General features: G+C 41.1%; 1 protein-coding gene and 1 long non-coding RNA gene across 2 annotated transcripts in view; both read right to left on the bottom strand.

Annotated features, from left to right (window-relative positions):
- The window catches only part of LOC119720018 (general transcription factor IIH subunit 4-like), a 39,221-nt gene that overhangs the window by 1,660 nt on the left and 24,576 nt on the right, over nucleotides 1–12,985 (bottom strand). The window contains exons 12-13 of the mRNA XM_038189517.1: nucleotides 2,659–2,737; nucleotides 1,544–1,605 (exon numbers count right to left, since the gene is read on the bottom strand). Of these exons, the coding sequence (XP_038045445.1) occupies nucleotides 1,544–1,605; nucleotides 2,659–2,737 (141 nt within the window). The remainder of the gene's footprint in view (nucleotides 1–1,543; nucleotides 1,606–2,658; nucleotides 2,738–12,985) is intronic.
- Nucleotides 4,632–7,260, bottom strand: LOC119720021. The gene is made up of 2 exons (XR_005270039.1): nucleotides 6,611–7,260; nucleotides 4,632–5,542 (listed from the first exon to the last, which is right to left on the bottom strand). It is a non-coding gene; the product is annotated as an uncharacterized LOC119720021 (long non-coding RNA).

The following is a 12,985-nucleotide window of genomic DNA, read 5'->3' as shown; positions in this document are numbered from 1 at the left end:
ATGTCAAACTTTACACAGTGTTCTTTCAATTTTTTATAATTGTTTAAGTGCGAAGTGAAAAAAGAGGAAATCAGCTGATCCGAGGAAAAGTTGCATGCCTGGTATATGTCATTGTTATACCTCTGTCTTGAATACTGTATTTTCATTGGCCTAGAACGATCACGTGTTAAGTTTATAAAAAGTCATGGCACACTCCCTGTGACAGGGAGTGTGCTATGACTTTGTACGTATGGTGTGAAACGCTTGTTTCGTTGGTGTACCCACGCTATTTTCACCATGTTTTCACACATGAGTGGGAGCAGCAAACTAGCAGACGATCAGCTGTTTTGAGCACGGTAAGTGACATTCATGCGAGTTGACGTTCGATTGTCATGATTGTGGTGTTTACTGCTGTTTGTTTTCGTGCTTTTTAAAGTCCAAAGAATCCAAGACAGAGGTATTCGCCTCAGGTGCTATGCGCCCCTCGGGTGTTCACATCACAGCAGTCAACAATTGGTAATTGACTGCTTTCAATAGTCTTTATACATGTAATAATTTGACTTGCATATTTTGGACCCTATTAAAGGGAATACATGTAAACAACATTTGTTTTTGCTGTAATTTTCAGAAATGGATGGATTTGGGGGGTTAGTATTATAATTATAGCAAATATTGTACACTGACTTGTTTGAAGTCTTGTGTCTGTAGATATTGGGAAAACCAAGACAAACAATCATATTCTTGTAGTCTGGTTCCCTGACCCCACTTAAATTGAAATGGAGCAATTTATAGACGTCTGGGAATTGTAAGGGCAAGGAACCAGTCTAAAAGTTCATAGATGTGTAATCAATTGCAAACAAAATTCAGAGTAACTAAATATGGTAAATTGGGGACAGTATTTGAATAAAAGCCAGTTTTTGTCTAACGCTGGTCGGCCAACCATCGTTGGAAATTGATACACAAATATCACTTTCTTGAAAATGTCAGAACACCAGGTGCCATGATTTTAGAGGATGCTTTAGACTGTCATTTACTAACAGTCCAGTAAGCTATTTCATAATAATTTGGTAGTTTTGTTTGTTGATGTCTGCAAATGTTGTATATTCCCTTATAAACTGAGAAGCTCATAGATAAATCTTTTCCCAAATCCAAATTGTAATGAACTTTTAATTTACAAGACTTTCAAAGTAAGGCCGGTTCATACTCAGCTCAAGCGCGAACGCAAGTTTGTGACATCACGGCAAATTTTCTTGCTGCAAATTTGCAAAAGTTTAACACATTTCAACTCTGCCGAATTTCACAGCTAATGCTTTGTGATGTCACATTCGCATCGCATTTGCGCTCACATGAAGTATGACTGGTCTTTATTGTGCTGGAATTGTTGGTCAGTTGCTCTTAAGTGTCCACCATTTTACCACTGATAGTGTATTAATTTCAGACTTCTGTCAGCACTCTTCATTTGTCTTTACAAAATTCTTGACAAGCACGTTTTCCCTCATCATTATGACCTGATGACAAAGTGCAAAAATAGGGAACAGCCTGAGCACAAATATACCATCAGTACCTTAGCATAATCTCGCAGAAGTTCAAAGTCTTGCGATGAGAGAAACTGATTGTAGACAACACCTGCAATAAAACGCATGCACCTGATTAGCAAAATAAAAAGGCAACCAGTACAACTTGACAGTGCGTTAAAGTGTACTTTTTGTTCAAAATGTCCATTTGAGTTCTGTCGAAGAAAACAATATTATGACAAAAAATTAACAACCATCTCTACCTCCCCCAGTTATTTAAATATGTGCAGTTATTTAAATATGTGCACATTCACTATACACTAATCAGAGCACGCTATCACCGTACATTCACGATTGATACACGATAACGTGCCGTGGCGATAACGTCCTCTCGCGGCGGCGGGTTATCGCGACGGCACGCCCACCATCGCTGTACATACACATGGTGTCTTAGTCTGACAGGTTACTATAGCCGTGGGGCAACACGTCGTTGTAGATACACGATAACCTGCTGTCGCGATCATCCGCCGCCGCAAGAGGATCACGACGAACCGCTGTCACCCACGAACCGCCAGCAACAACGTCTTGGGAATCTTGTAAAATCTCCCACGAAAAACAGGGGAAACTAGTGCACACGCACTGATTGTGCAGGCAATTATACGGTCCATTTTCAGTCCCACTGCATACCACAACAGAGCTGCAATAAAGTTACACACAAGTCTTGCTGCATCTTGTATGCTACTGGAAGAAATTTAAGAGTTTGGTTCGAAACTAACATGAAAGGTTTTGAATGCCTGCTGCATACATTAGGCAAAACAGGCGCGCGCATTGCACAACCGCTACAAGATTCCCAAGACGTTTTTGCTGGCGGTTTGTGGGTGATACCGGTTCATCATGATAGCACCCTCTCGCAACTGCGGGTTATCGCGGCTGTGGCGGGTTATCATGTACCTACAGCAACAAGGTCTTGCCCTAAGACTGTCAGGTTACAGGAAAAGCAACCGATACAATTACTGAAGTAACAAGAGCTTTGCAGGTCCTTGAGCACATCATCCACCATACAATGCCCACTACAATCCTTGCATTGAGTTCAGCCCGTACATAATTGAATGCAGAGTTTTATCGCAATAATGAAAAAACGACAGCTAGGCAAATATGCCGTTACCTGGTTGGAAAGACAGTCTGTCTCTCTCCAATTCCCACAGTCTGATCTGATCACTGATGGTCGGTGGAATAATCGGAACCTGGTGAAAAAAACAAAGGTATTTGATTTGTCGACTCATTACAAATTTGAAACACTTTCCCCCCCAAATGCAGGCTATTTACAGCATTTTATCAATGGCGCTGATATAGGGGGGTGCAGCATTACCTCAGCATCTTTCCATTAGCACGTGTGTTTTCATCGGTTGCTGTGTGTAAACCATTCAGCACTCCAGAACCACTCAGATTTAAGAAAATGGGTCTGTGCAAAAGATCAGAAGATTTCTGGGATGTCCGCACCAATTAACCTATAGACAAATCCGGCGGCAGCCTTTTTTTTGCACTGACGCAAGGCTCGTGCAAGTCGTGCTCAGGTAGGGCGTACTTGCTTCGGGCTCCTTCGACCAATAAGAATACCAAAATGCGCGTGCCTCATCTTTAAGAACCCGTACAGCATGCGCCTGAGCCTGACACCACCGCAGTAAAAGCCTCCATGAGGTGAACACTCGTCTTAAGACCAACCGGACCAACCATATAGGCCACTCGGGTTGGGACACACCATTTTGGAGAGTTTGCCCTGGGGGATTAAGACTCTTAACCGCACTTATCCTATAATTGGTTCCAATAAAAGAGCGAAGGTCACTCTGTCTGAGAGATTTCAAGCATAATATTTCGTTGCTAAATTCAATCTAAAAGTATTATCATGATGATGTACCTGAAATGTTGACTTGTTTTATATGTTGAACTGTGAAAATTGGTGAATAAATGGCCGAGAATGATCTTTTACTGCTATGCTAGCATAAACCACAATCACCAGAAAGCATAGTTCCAGCATCCTAGCTCCATGGTTCCAGAAAGCAGTGTGGCTAACAGGTGGTAGTTCATTTAACCACAAGTGATTATCTCGCTGGGACTGTGGAGCAGGGAGGGGAGTTTTGTTTACTTAAGGGCTCCCCAGGGGCTCCCAATAGAGGTTCAAAATGGTGTGTGAAACTAGCCACTTTCTTAAAGAGGGCTGTTTTCGTCATATGTCTCATTCTGGTCCTGGATTGCACGATAGTTTATCAAACAATCCAAAAGATTCCAACAGCATTGTGTTGAACCCTACGAAATCCAACTAAATCAAACACTAAACATGCTAAAGGTTGTTATTTCTGCTCTGTACAAGATGCAACAGAATCTGTATACTTAAAGGAATATTGTTGGATAAATTTAACCTCGTAAGGGTTACACCTTTGTTGGGAATAATCCTGAATCCTCACAATCCACCAATATGTAGGAACCCAATGGGCACAATTGCAGAATACCCCGCCACTCGATCTATCCACCTCGTAGCCGGCTACGAGGTCACGGTTGGTTGACCTCAATAAACATTCTCAGCGCTACTTGTGGGTGCAGACCAGTAAATCGGTCCGAAATTGCCTGCGCCGGCCAAATCACGATTTGCATGCCCTCAAAATCTTCGGTATTTGAGCATGCTGTGGGCCATGAACTTGAGGGATTGTAAAAAATATGGGTGGAAGCCGTGCACAGGACTGGGAGCTTGCAGTTCTGTGTAATTTGGATGTAATTTGGACCCTAAAAGCGCTCTATTTTGCAATGGAGTGTAGGCATCGTTTTTCAAAATGGCGATGGGCTTCAGGACTATTTTCAGGGGTGATCATCTTCAGATGAGTAGTATGAGATGGGAGGGTACCAGACTTTACCCCGCCCATTATCCCCCTTCTCCAATAATCTCTGACCCCTGGCCCCACCCTCTGCCCCCACCCACCCCCTCCCAATGATCTCCCTCCCAATATCTCAGTCTCAGCCCCACGCCAAAACCGGGGACTAATATCTCTCGTCTTGAAGATCTGTCTCTCCAGGTACCAGATCAAAATCCTCACTCTCCCCCGCCCACTTATAAACAGCGCCCTCTAAAACTTTTTCTTTTGTAAATATTAACCAACACCCTCCATAATATTAAAAAGAGTCAGACGTTCAAAATATAATTAGACAAAACAGAAATCATATCTACATTAAATTTATTAAACAAAAATTACGCTATTCCGAAACACTTGGAGCAGGGTTATTTACATTAAAACCTCTATACACACTGATAATTAAAAGCAGACAATATGATCAAATGTCTTTCAAAGTCTCTCAACCAGCAGTACAGTCAATAGATACGCCAGTAGATCATGGCAGTTGCACAGCATGTAAACATAAATTTTGACGATGCACGATGCTATAGTCCTATGTTGGCGTGTCTGTATAAACGCTTATTGACGAGGCGGTGGCTATTCTTTGGGAACCACTTGATTGTTTTAGCTTGACGACAATGGCATCACTACATCAATATTGTGTAGGGTTGACAACAGACGATTACTTGTCAACTTGTGATGTCAGTATTTGGTGATTGCTGATGGCCAGATGACTTTTGTTGACAAGTTAAAGTTCTCTTTGTGACTTGGCGTCTCTATATACCAGGCTGTCAGTAGATATTGGTCCTGTGTCGGCGTGTCCGTATATCAGACTGTATACCATGGATAAACGCTCAGTCATGGAGATGGTTGATATACTGGCTCCCGCGGGGCGCAAGTTATCCTGACGTCACTGCTCTGTGTAAGGTTGACTGATGTTTTTGAATAAGCACGCTCCTGGTCCTGTGTTGGCGTGTCCGTATACCAGACTGTAAAACATGGATAAACGCTCAGTCACAGAGACGGTTGCTATACTAGCTCCCGCAGGGCGCGAGTTGATTGTTTTTCCTGACGTCACTGCTTAGTGTGGGGTTGACTGATGTATTTGATGAATGCTGGTGGCCAGACTCACTTTTGTTGACATGGTTCCATGAGAAAGTCAGATGCCTTTGTTCATCAGGTACAGATCAACGAAGCGTAATAAATTGAAAATTTGTGCTCTTTTGTTACACTCGTGGGAATCTTTAGATACATATTGTCTGCTGGAATCAGTCAATATGGACTGTATATAGTCTCTTTACACTTGTGCATAAAGCGGTAAATTAAAAAATGGTTTGGTATGGCATAAGGCAATGAACAGATATGGATATATAAGCATCGATGCGGCAAATTAAAAAAGTTTGAATTGGGTATACCGCACAGATTGGACTTTTATGCCAAAAATAAGCGGTTTCTTTTTTTAGCGACCGTCACCCAACTGATCAAATCATACAAAATTAAATTTACAAAATATAAGAATTCAACGAGTTTATGCCAACACAAATAATTATACCGTAGTTTGCTGCCAAATATAAGCGACATGTGGGTCTAGTAACATTATCCTAATTTCATTTCTAAGATTGTAGATTGTTTTGAATGGAACTCCTAATTGGTCAAACAAAGGGTAATTTTTTAATAAATTTGCTACAAGACGTATTTTGTTGGCATAAGCTCTGTGAATGCCTACATTTTGTTTAAGCCACTCTTCCCAAGATGTTATTGGTTTTTCTCGACTATGAAGGCAATGAACAGCATCAAGCAACTTTCCATACTTGATGTAAATACCGATTATAGAAGCCTGACGCTGACCAATACCCTCATAGCCAGAAACTAGATGCGGAACAGATTCCCCTAAGGTTTTTATAGTGTCTAAGTTTCTATACAAAGGGAAACTGTTCGGTTGAGAAGAGTGCTGTACCTTACTCAGCAGATGCCTGTGTAGGTCATCGCCGGTTAGCTTAGATTTTGCTTTACATGTAGTTTGACCCAAAAGAGACTTTATATTTCCTCTCGGTTTTATCGGTATGATTTGATCAGTTGGGCCATTTAGTTTCAAATCACCAAGAAATGTCAGCATTTCTTGGTGATATTTTACATGTGACTCTATAATTTGTAAGTCCTCTCGACTCCAGTTATAACAATCTTCCATTGGTACATCATTATTTTCCATGGTCGCTAAAAAAAGAAAACGCTTACCTTGTAGAATTGGTGTAAGAAGCTAAAACCCAAAAACACGTCTGTTCTGACAGCGGTCGGTTCATATAGTGAAGCGAAAAAATGGGCGGCGTCTGATATGAACTAGTTTTTGGAAACAACAACAAAAGCGTGACAGATTGAAATTTTGCAGTCCTGCATGGTAGGCAGTTTATTGACTTTGCTCTTGGAAACAACAATAGCGTGACTGATTGAAAGTCACTGCATGGTAGGTGGTTTATTGACTTTGCTTTTGGAACCAACAATAGCGGGACTGATTGAAACCTGACCCAAACAAGTTTTGAAAACAACATAGCGTGACAGACTAAAACCTGGCCCAAACAAGTTTTGAAAACAACAAAGCGTGACAAATTGAATTTTTTTTGTGCGGGCTGCACTTTGCTCTGTGTCATGTATGGAGCGCTGATGGTATGGAAAGTATAAAATGAGCAGAAAGGTATGGAGCGCCAATCATACATTAAAAAAAAAACCTTTATTTAAAACAATTAATCATTTATAATAAATGAATCTTTTTCAGAGTGAAAACGTCGAGCTATCTGATAAAACAGATCAGTGCGATCACCATATAATCATCGAGAATGGTTTTTTAGTTTGTGAAACGTGCGGTGAAATAGTCTCGCGTTACTTTGATTTTTCGGCAGAAAATGCGCAAGAAGATCGTATCAATTGGTCAATTTTAAAAAGAAACAAAAGAAAAACTGTGGAGAAACTTATTTTGTCGGTGTGTCCAGAGCAAGACTTAGAAGATGTCCAAGAAACAATCAATAAATATAACGAGCTCGTTAATTACAAAACATTGAGGGGAAACGGTTGCGTCAAACGCTCGTTAATAGCGGCGTGTTTTTATTATGTAGCTGGATTAGACAAAGAACGAGTTAGAGATTTATTTAAAGTGACTCAAAATCAATTTAATAAGGCACTAAAAAGATACGATGACCACTACAATAAAGGCGGGGCCGAGGGCGTAGCCCTAAGAGGTGAAATAGAGGTATAACTCGGTGGTTCACTTTCATAATGTTTATTTACCGTGAATTTGAACTTGTAAGTTTTTCGATAAGAGATTTTTTTTCTTTTGCCAGCCGTTCGTCTACCCGTTTTTTAACTTCTTTTTCAAAGTCTGTATCGTTTTTAATCTTTTGAAGCTTTGTGCTGGTCTTTGTTCTAATTTTTTGCTTAAGCTCGTTAAATTTTGCGAGCTCTCTCGTAATCAGTAAGAACTCTTCGTGCGATATATCTCCGTCGTTGATGGCTTGAGACACGTATTCTTCAATCGTGTTAAGTTTGGAGTCTGCTAATATTTTAATCTGGTCGTGCTTTTTCAGCTTGGCGGATAATCGCCTAGACGCGATTCTAAGCAGAATATCTACACCAAAAGCGCCTATAAACGTTCCTTCTAGCACCAATCCAACGGGGGCTGATATAACACCCAAGAGAGCGGGAATACTGACAGCCCCCGCTACAGCCCCCAATCCTTCTAATCCTATCTCTACGTAATTAATAGTGTCGATCACTCTCTTTATTTTTTTATAAGTGCGCTCTCGGTGGTCTCTCTCTTTCAAGATTAAAGATCGAATCTCTTCAATCTTTTTTAGTCTGTACACTTTTGTTTCTTCGTTACTATTTAATCGGAGTACATCTCCAGAAATATCGGGGTATAACGCCTTACCATCTACACTCATGTTTTTAATATAAAAAGATTTTAAAATTAAAAGATCTCCAACTCGATAATGATACCCTCACCCTTGTTGTTGAATACCTGTCCTTTTTCACCGCTGATAGAAAATGTCAGTTTGTCGATTATACCGTTTTTAAGATTTTTGAATCCCTCGGCTCTATCAATATCGGGTTTGCGCGTAGCCACGGGTACGATTTTTAAGATGTCAGAAGGACGACCATTAAAAAAGTTTTCACTCGTACTTAATTGCGGGCAGCGAATAAACAAAAATTTAAACGGATTAACGTCGTAAGACCCCGTATACACCACTTTGGGTACCAGTCTTCCTTTGGGTAAATTGAGTAATCGAGATACTTCTCTGTTCAAGCGCAATTTGAGATTTACGTCGGTTATCACCAACGTCACCTTTTTAGATTCTCTAAATATTCGAAAACTTACCCCGGGTATAGAATTTAAAATGAAATCGAACCAATCGACGTCGTACCACCCCGGTGCTATGATGACCGAACCGGTGACTCCGAGTGGCAACGGCGCTAAATGACTCGGAGGAATAAAATCTAAATCCTCACCCGTCACGATAAGACTTCCCCTGATAATTACCCCTGCTTCCCTACTATCTCTCAACTCGCTCAACTCGCTCGCACCCATTTCTCCTTCAATAAACTTTGAAGCCAATTCCTCACCTTCAAAGATTTTTCTTTCTCTAACATATAATAATCTTACTAAAGATTGAAGCGTATTAAGTTCTAATTCAGTTTTTGGTATTTCTGAAGACATGGCGGCTAAAATCAACCCTCGCCGTTCAGCTATAATAGCTCTTTTTCTTTTGTTTGATTCTAAAACGGATTCTAGTCTATCGTCTTCGTACGCTTTTATAAGATCGTTTATAGTTTTTTGTAAAACATTTTCATCGTTAATTAAAAAGTGGTATGGTATATCGGGTAACAATCGCTCTATAAAATCTCTATCCGGCGTTCTTATGTGTACATCTGAAAGAAACTCCGCGGGTATGGGGGGAGGTTTATCTGTGGTAAACGCGGGTCTCCCATCTATTTGCGTAAACCAATCAATCTCCGTGGCGCTGGAAATATTAAAATATCCGGCGTTAAACAACACCCTTTTTACGCGTATAGATTTTTGACCGTTTAAATTATCTACGACGTCTTCTAATTTAAACGTCTGCTCATTTTGAAACAAGTGAAACGAATGCATTTATTTTAAAGTCTTTTTATATTAAAACTGAAACTAAAATAATGAGTGATTTTAAGTCGTTAAAAAAGCAGATACAATCGATAGCTGATCAGGTAACGAGACAAGTAAATCAAAATGTAGCTAAACGACAAGCTACCACCCCAGCGCATGTACTAGACAGTCCGTATCTCACTGGCGAACTCGAGATTACAGTCAACGCGTCTAACACGTTTTTAACCCCGTTTCCCGACTTAATCTCGGACTATAAAATATCTCGCCTCAATACCAACGATGCTGTACTTCGTTGGAAAATAGACCCCATGTCTTTTTATCAAAATCAGTTAAACTTTGCGATCTATTGCGCTACAACGGGCTGTGGTGTTGGAATCGATATTTTAAACTCGAACAACCGTTACGTTAAAGCCTTATTTAATTTTCATCTATACTTTACGGTGAGAAGGATATTAAACGACATGGCCGTAGCAATACCGGGAGAAGACTCGTTTGACGCTCTCAGCAACACCTATGATCGTGGAGCATTTACCAACATCTGTCGGACGTTTGCCATCGATCAAAATAAGTCTTTTAAACAGACGAGAGATCAAAAGACTTATGGCTTAGGTCGGCTTTTTCTTTGGAACGAAAAAACAAAATCATTTTTACTCTTGCCGTTAGACTATGATAAAAACACGACCACACTCGACGATTTTATCAACCCCACGGGTGATAAAAATTGGGGTTTAGACGATCCAAAAAAACACGATGCTTTTTTTAAGCATTGGAAGGGTTATCTCGAACAAGACGACATCGTCAAAATGGCTTGGTTAGATTTTATACCCGCCAAGAGTTCGTTTACCTCCGCGGGAATCATAAAGATCAACGAATCGATCAGATCTTACGTGTACGCTTTACTCGGTGCGCAGGCTCAAACAAAAACGAGCGTATTATCACCGGGCACCGGATTAGACGCTCAGAGACAATTTAACGTCATCGTTGAAGATATCATCAATGCAGTAGACGACATGGAAACGAGTATCGATCAATTTCAAGACTCTTTGCAGTATGCCAGAACGCCTTTAAATTTTGTTGTGAAACCGGGGTTGTATTTAATTCCATCGGATATGAACTTGAGGGTTGGAACGCACGACGGTTATAACAACAATCTTCAAATCGCTACCCAGAGTATGAAAACTGGTTTGGTGTTAGATTTAAACTCACAACCTCAACCGGACGACTCTTTTGATGACACCGATGACGTCGCGCCACCAACACCCCCAGAGCCTATGACGAACGATGTTGTATCACCAACACCAGCACCAACACCAGCACCAACACCAGCACCAACACCAGCACCTACACCCTCACCAACACCAGCACCTACAGTTTTAACCCAAGAACCCACGAAACTACAAACTCACCAAGACGAAAAATTATCGTTGACGGTAGGAGTATTAGCTATCGTTGGCATGGGTATTTTAGCCTACGAGGCAACGCGATAAGTCACACTCTAATCTCACAAAAAAAATAAGCCTTACCAACTTTGTGCTGGTAAGGCTTATTTTTTGTGTTTAAACTTGATTACAACTATTACTACCATCGTTTTTGCAGGTACGCAAACACCAAGGCTCCCACACCCAAAAACAAAGCCCACACGTGTTCGGCCAACCACGATACGGACTTACTCAGCGCGTTAAATATCCAACTGAGTACGCTGCCTATGATACCCGGCAGAGCACCCAACGCGCTCACTCCGAGTTTTTGAAGAGCAGATGCAAAATTAGCGAGTTGTTTTGAAATCCACTCTTTGATACCGCCTTTTGGTGTTGGTGTTGGTGTTGGTGCAGGTGTTGGCGATGGCGCGGGTGGGGCACCCGCACCTCTCACGCTAGCGACGATGCTACTCACTATCGTGCTGATGGCTAAACTCAAAGCGGCTAAAATACTCACTACGGTCACACCTTGTTCTCTAAACAGAGTTCTAATCTTTTCCGCCAGAGTCGTGTCGTCGCCTAATATTTTATTAATCGTTTCTTTGATTCTAGCGATCTGACTTTTGAGCCCTCGTTCGTTGGTTTTTGCAGCTTCTAATCTGGCGGATCTTTCAGCGTCTAAGTCGCTCAATTTATCGTTTAACTCTCGTCGTTCTTCTTCGCTGATCCTATGATCACCTAATTCATGTTCGGCATCAAATATCTCTTGGTCTAGTTCTGCGAGACGCGCTAAATTAAGTTCGAGGTTACCTCTCAACGTCTGAAGACTTTTGTCTAAACCCTGGAGTTCTCTGTAATTTAATCCTTCTGTTTGAGCGCCGGTGTCGCGTTGTAAATCGTCTATAATCTCGGTTACCTCATCGGTGGCTCTGGGTAGTTCTGTCAAGGGGATACTCTCGGGTTGTACTTTTTCGAGTTTATCTTTTAGTTTGGCAAGTAGTGTTGGTTTATAGTCAGCGATTTTGAGGGTGTCGCGAATAAATGCGGTACCATATTTACTTTGTAAGGTACTTAATTTGTAATATATTTTTTGACCACCTCGTCTATAAGATAATGGTTCTCGACCTTTATATGTTTTAACGTATAGATTTCTGTCTTTACCAATTTCAAAATCGTTGGGGTCGATAAACGCGGGGTCTATATTATTTTTTTTGTAAAATGAATCAACATCTTCTTTTATTAGTTCTATAGATAAACTGCTTATTGTACCCGTGCCGAGGACGCTTTCTGTCTCTACCGGTGGTGTAGTAGTATCAAAGTCGTCATCTACATTGGTCTCTGCTACATCATCATCATCGTCGTAATCATCTGTTCTTTCGTAGTCTGGATCATAAAATCCTCCCTCATCCATTTATTTAATAAACCTATTTAAATTATACCGTTTTCATTATACTGCCCGGTAGTATACCCTGGGTCACCAACCAATTTTGCGTGGCCAGAGCTCCACTTATAATACCCGTCAATTTACCCGCATCTTCTACGCTTAGTTTGCTTAAATCCGGCGCTTTCATTTTGAGTAGTTTATTTCCTACCATGGCGTATCCCATCGAAAGACCCGATATGACGGCTCCGTGATAAATCGTATTAGCTATTCCGTTGGTGTCAAAGTTACTCATCGTTTTTAATATAACAATTTTTAAATTGCTGGTTTATTCCATGTCTAGCGTTTTGGGGGCGCTGGGTGTAGTGGGTTGTGTGACTACCGGCACTGGCTGTACTACCGGCGCAGTTGCCTTACTTTTTAGTACCAGCAGCCCCACTCCTATTATGGACGCTATTGCACCCCACATCGCCCAAGAGTTGTAGTCTGGTGAGCTCGTAGCTTCGTCCGATGTTACGTCCATTTTTGCTAATTTTAATTTCATCTGTCTATTGTGCTCGGCTAAAGCTTTACCCTGCTGTATTCGTTTAGGATTTTTAGTCTTGGTCACTCTCGTTACCGACGGTGATGACGTTGTTTTTATCGGTTGAGGCGTCTCTGTCTCTGCTGGTTGAGCTGTG

This window comes from Patiria miniata, unplaced genomic scaffold (assembly GCF_015706575.1).
Source record: "Patiria miniata isolate m_02_andy unplaced genomic scaffold, ASM1570657v1 HiC_scaffold_9, whole genome shotgun sequence".
Lineage (NCBI taxonomy): Eukaryota > Metazoa > Echinodermata > Asteroidea > Valvatida > Asterinidae > Patiria > Patiria miniata.
This window is presented reverse-complemented; position numbering and strand designations above follow the sequence as displayed.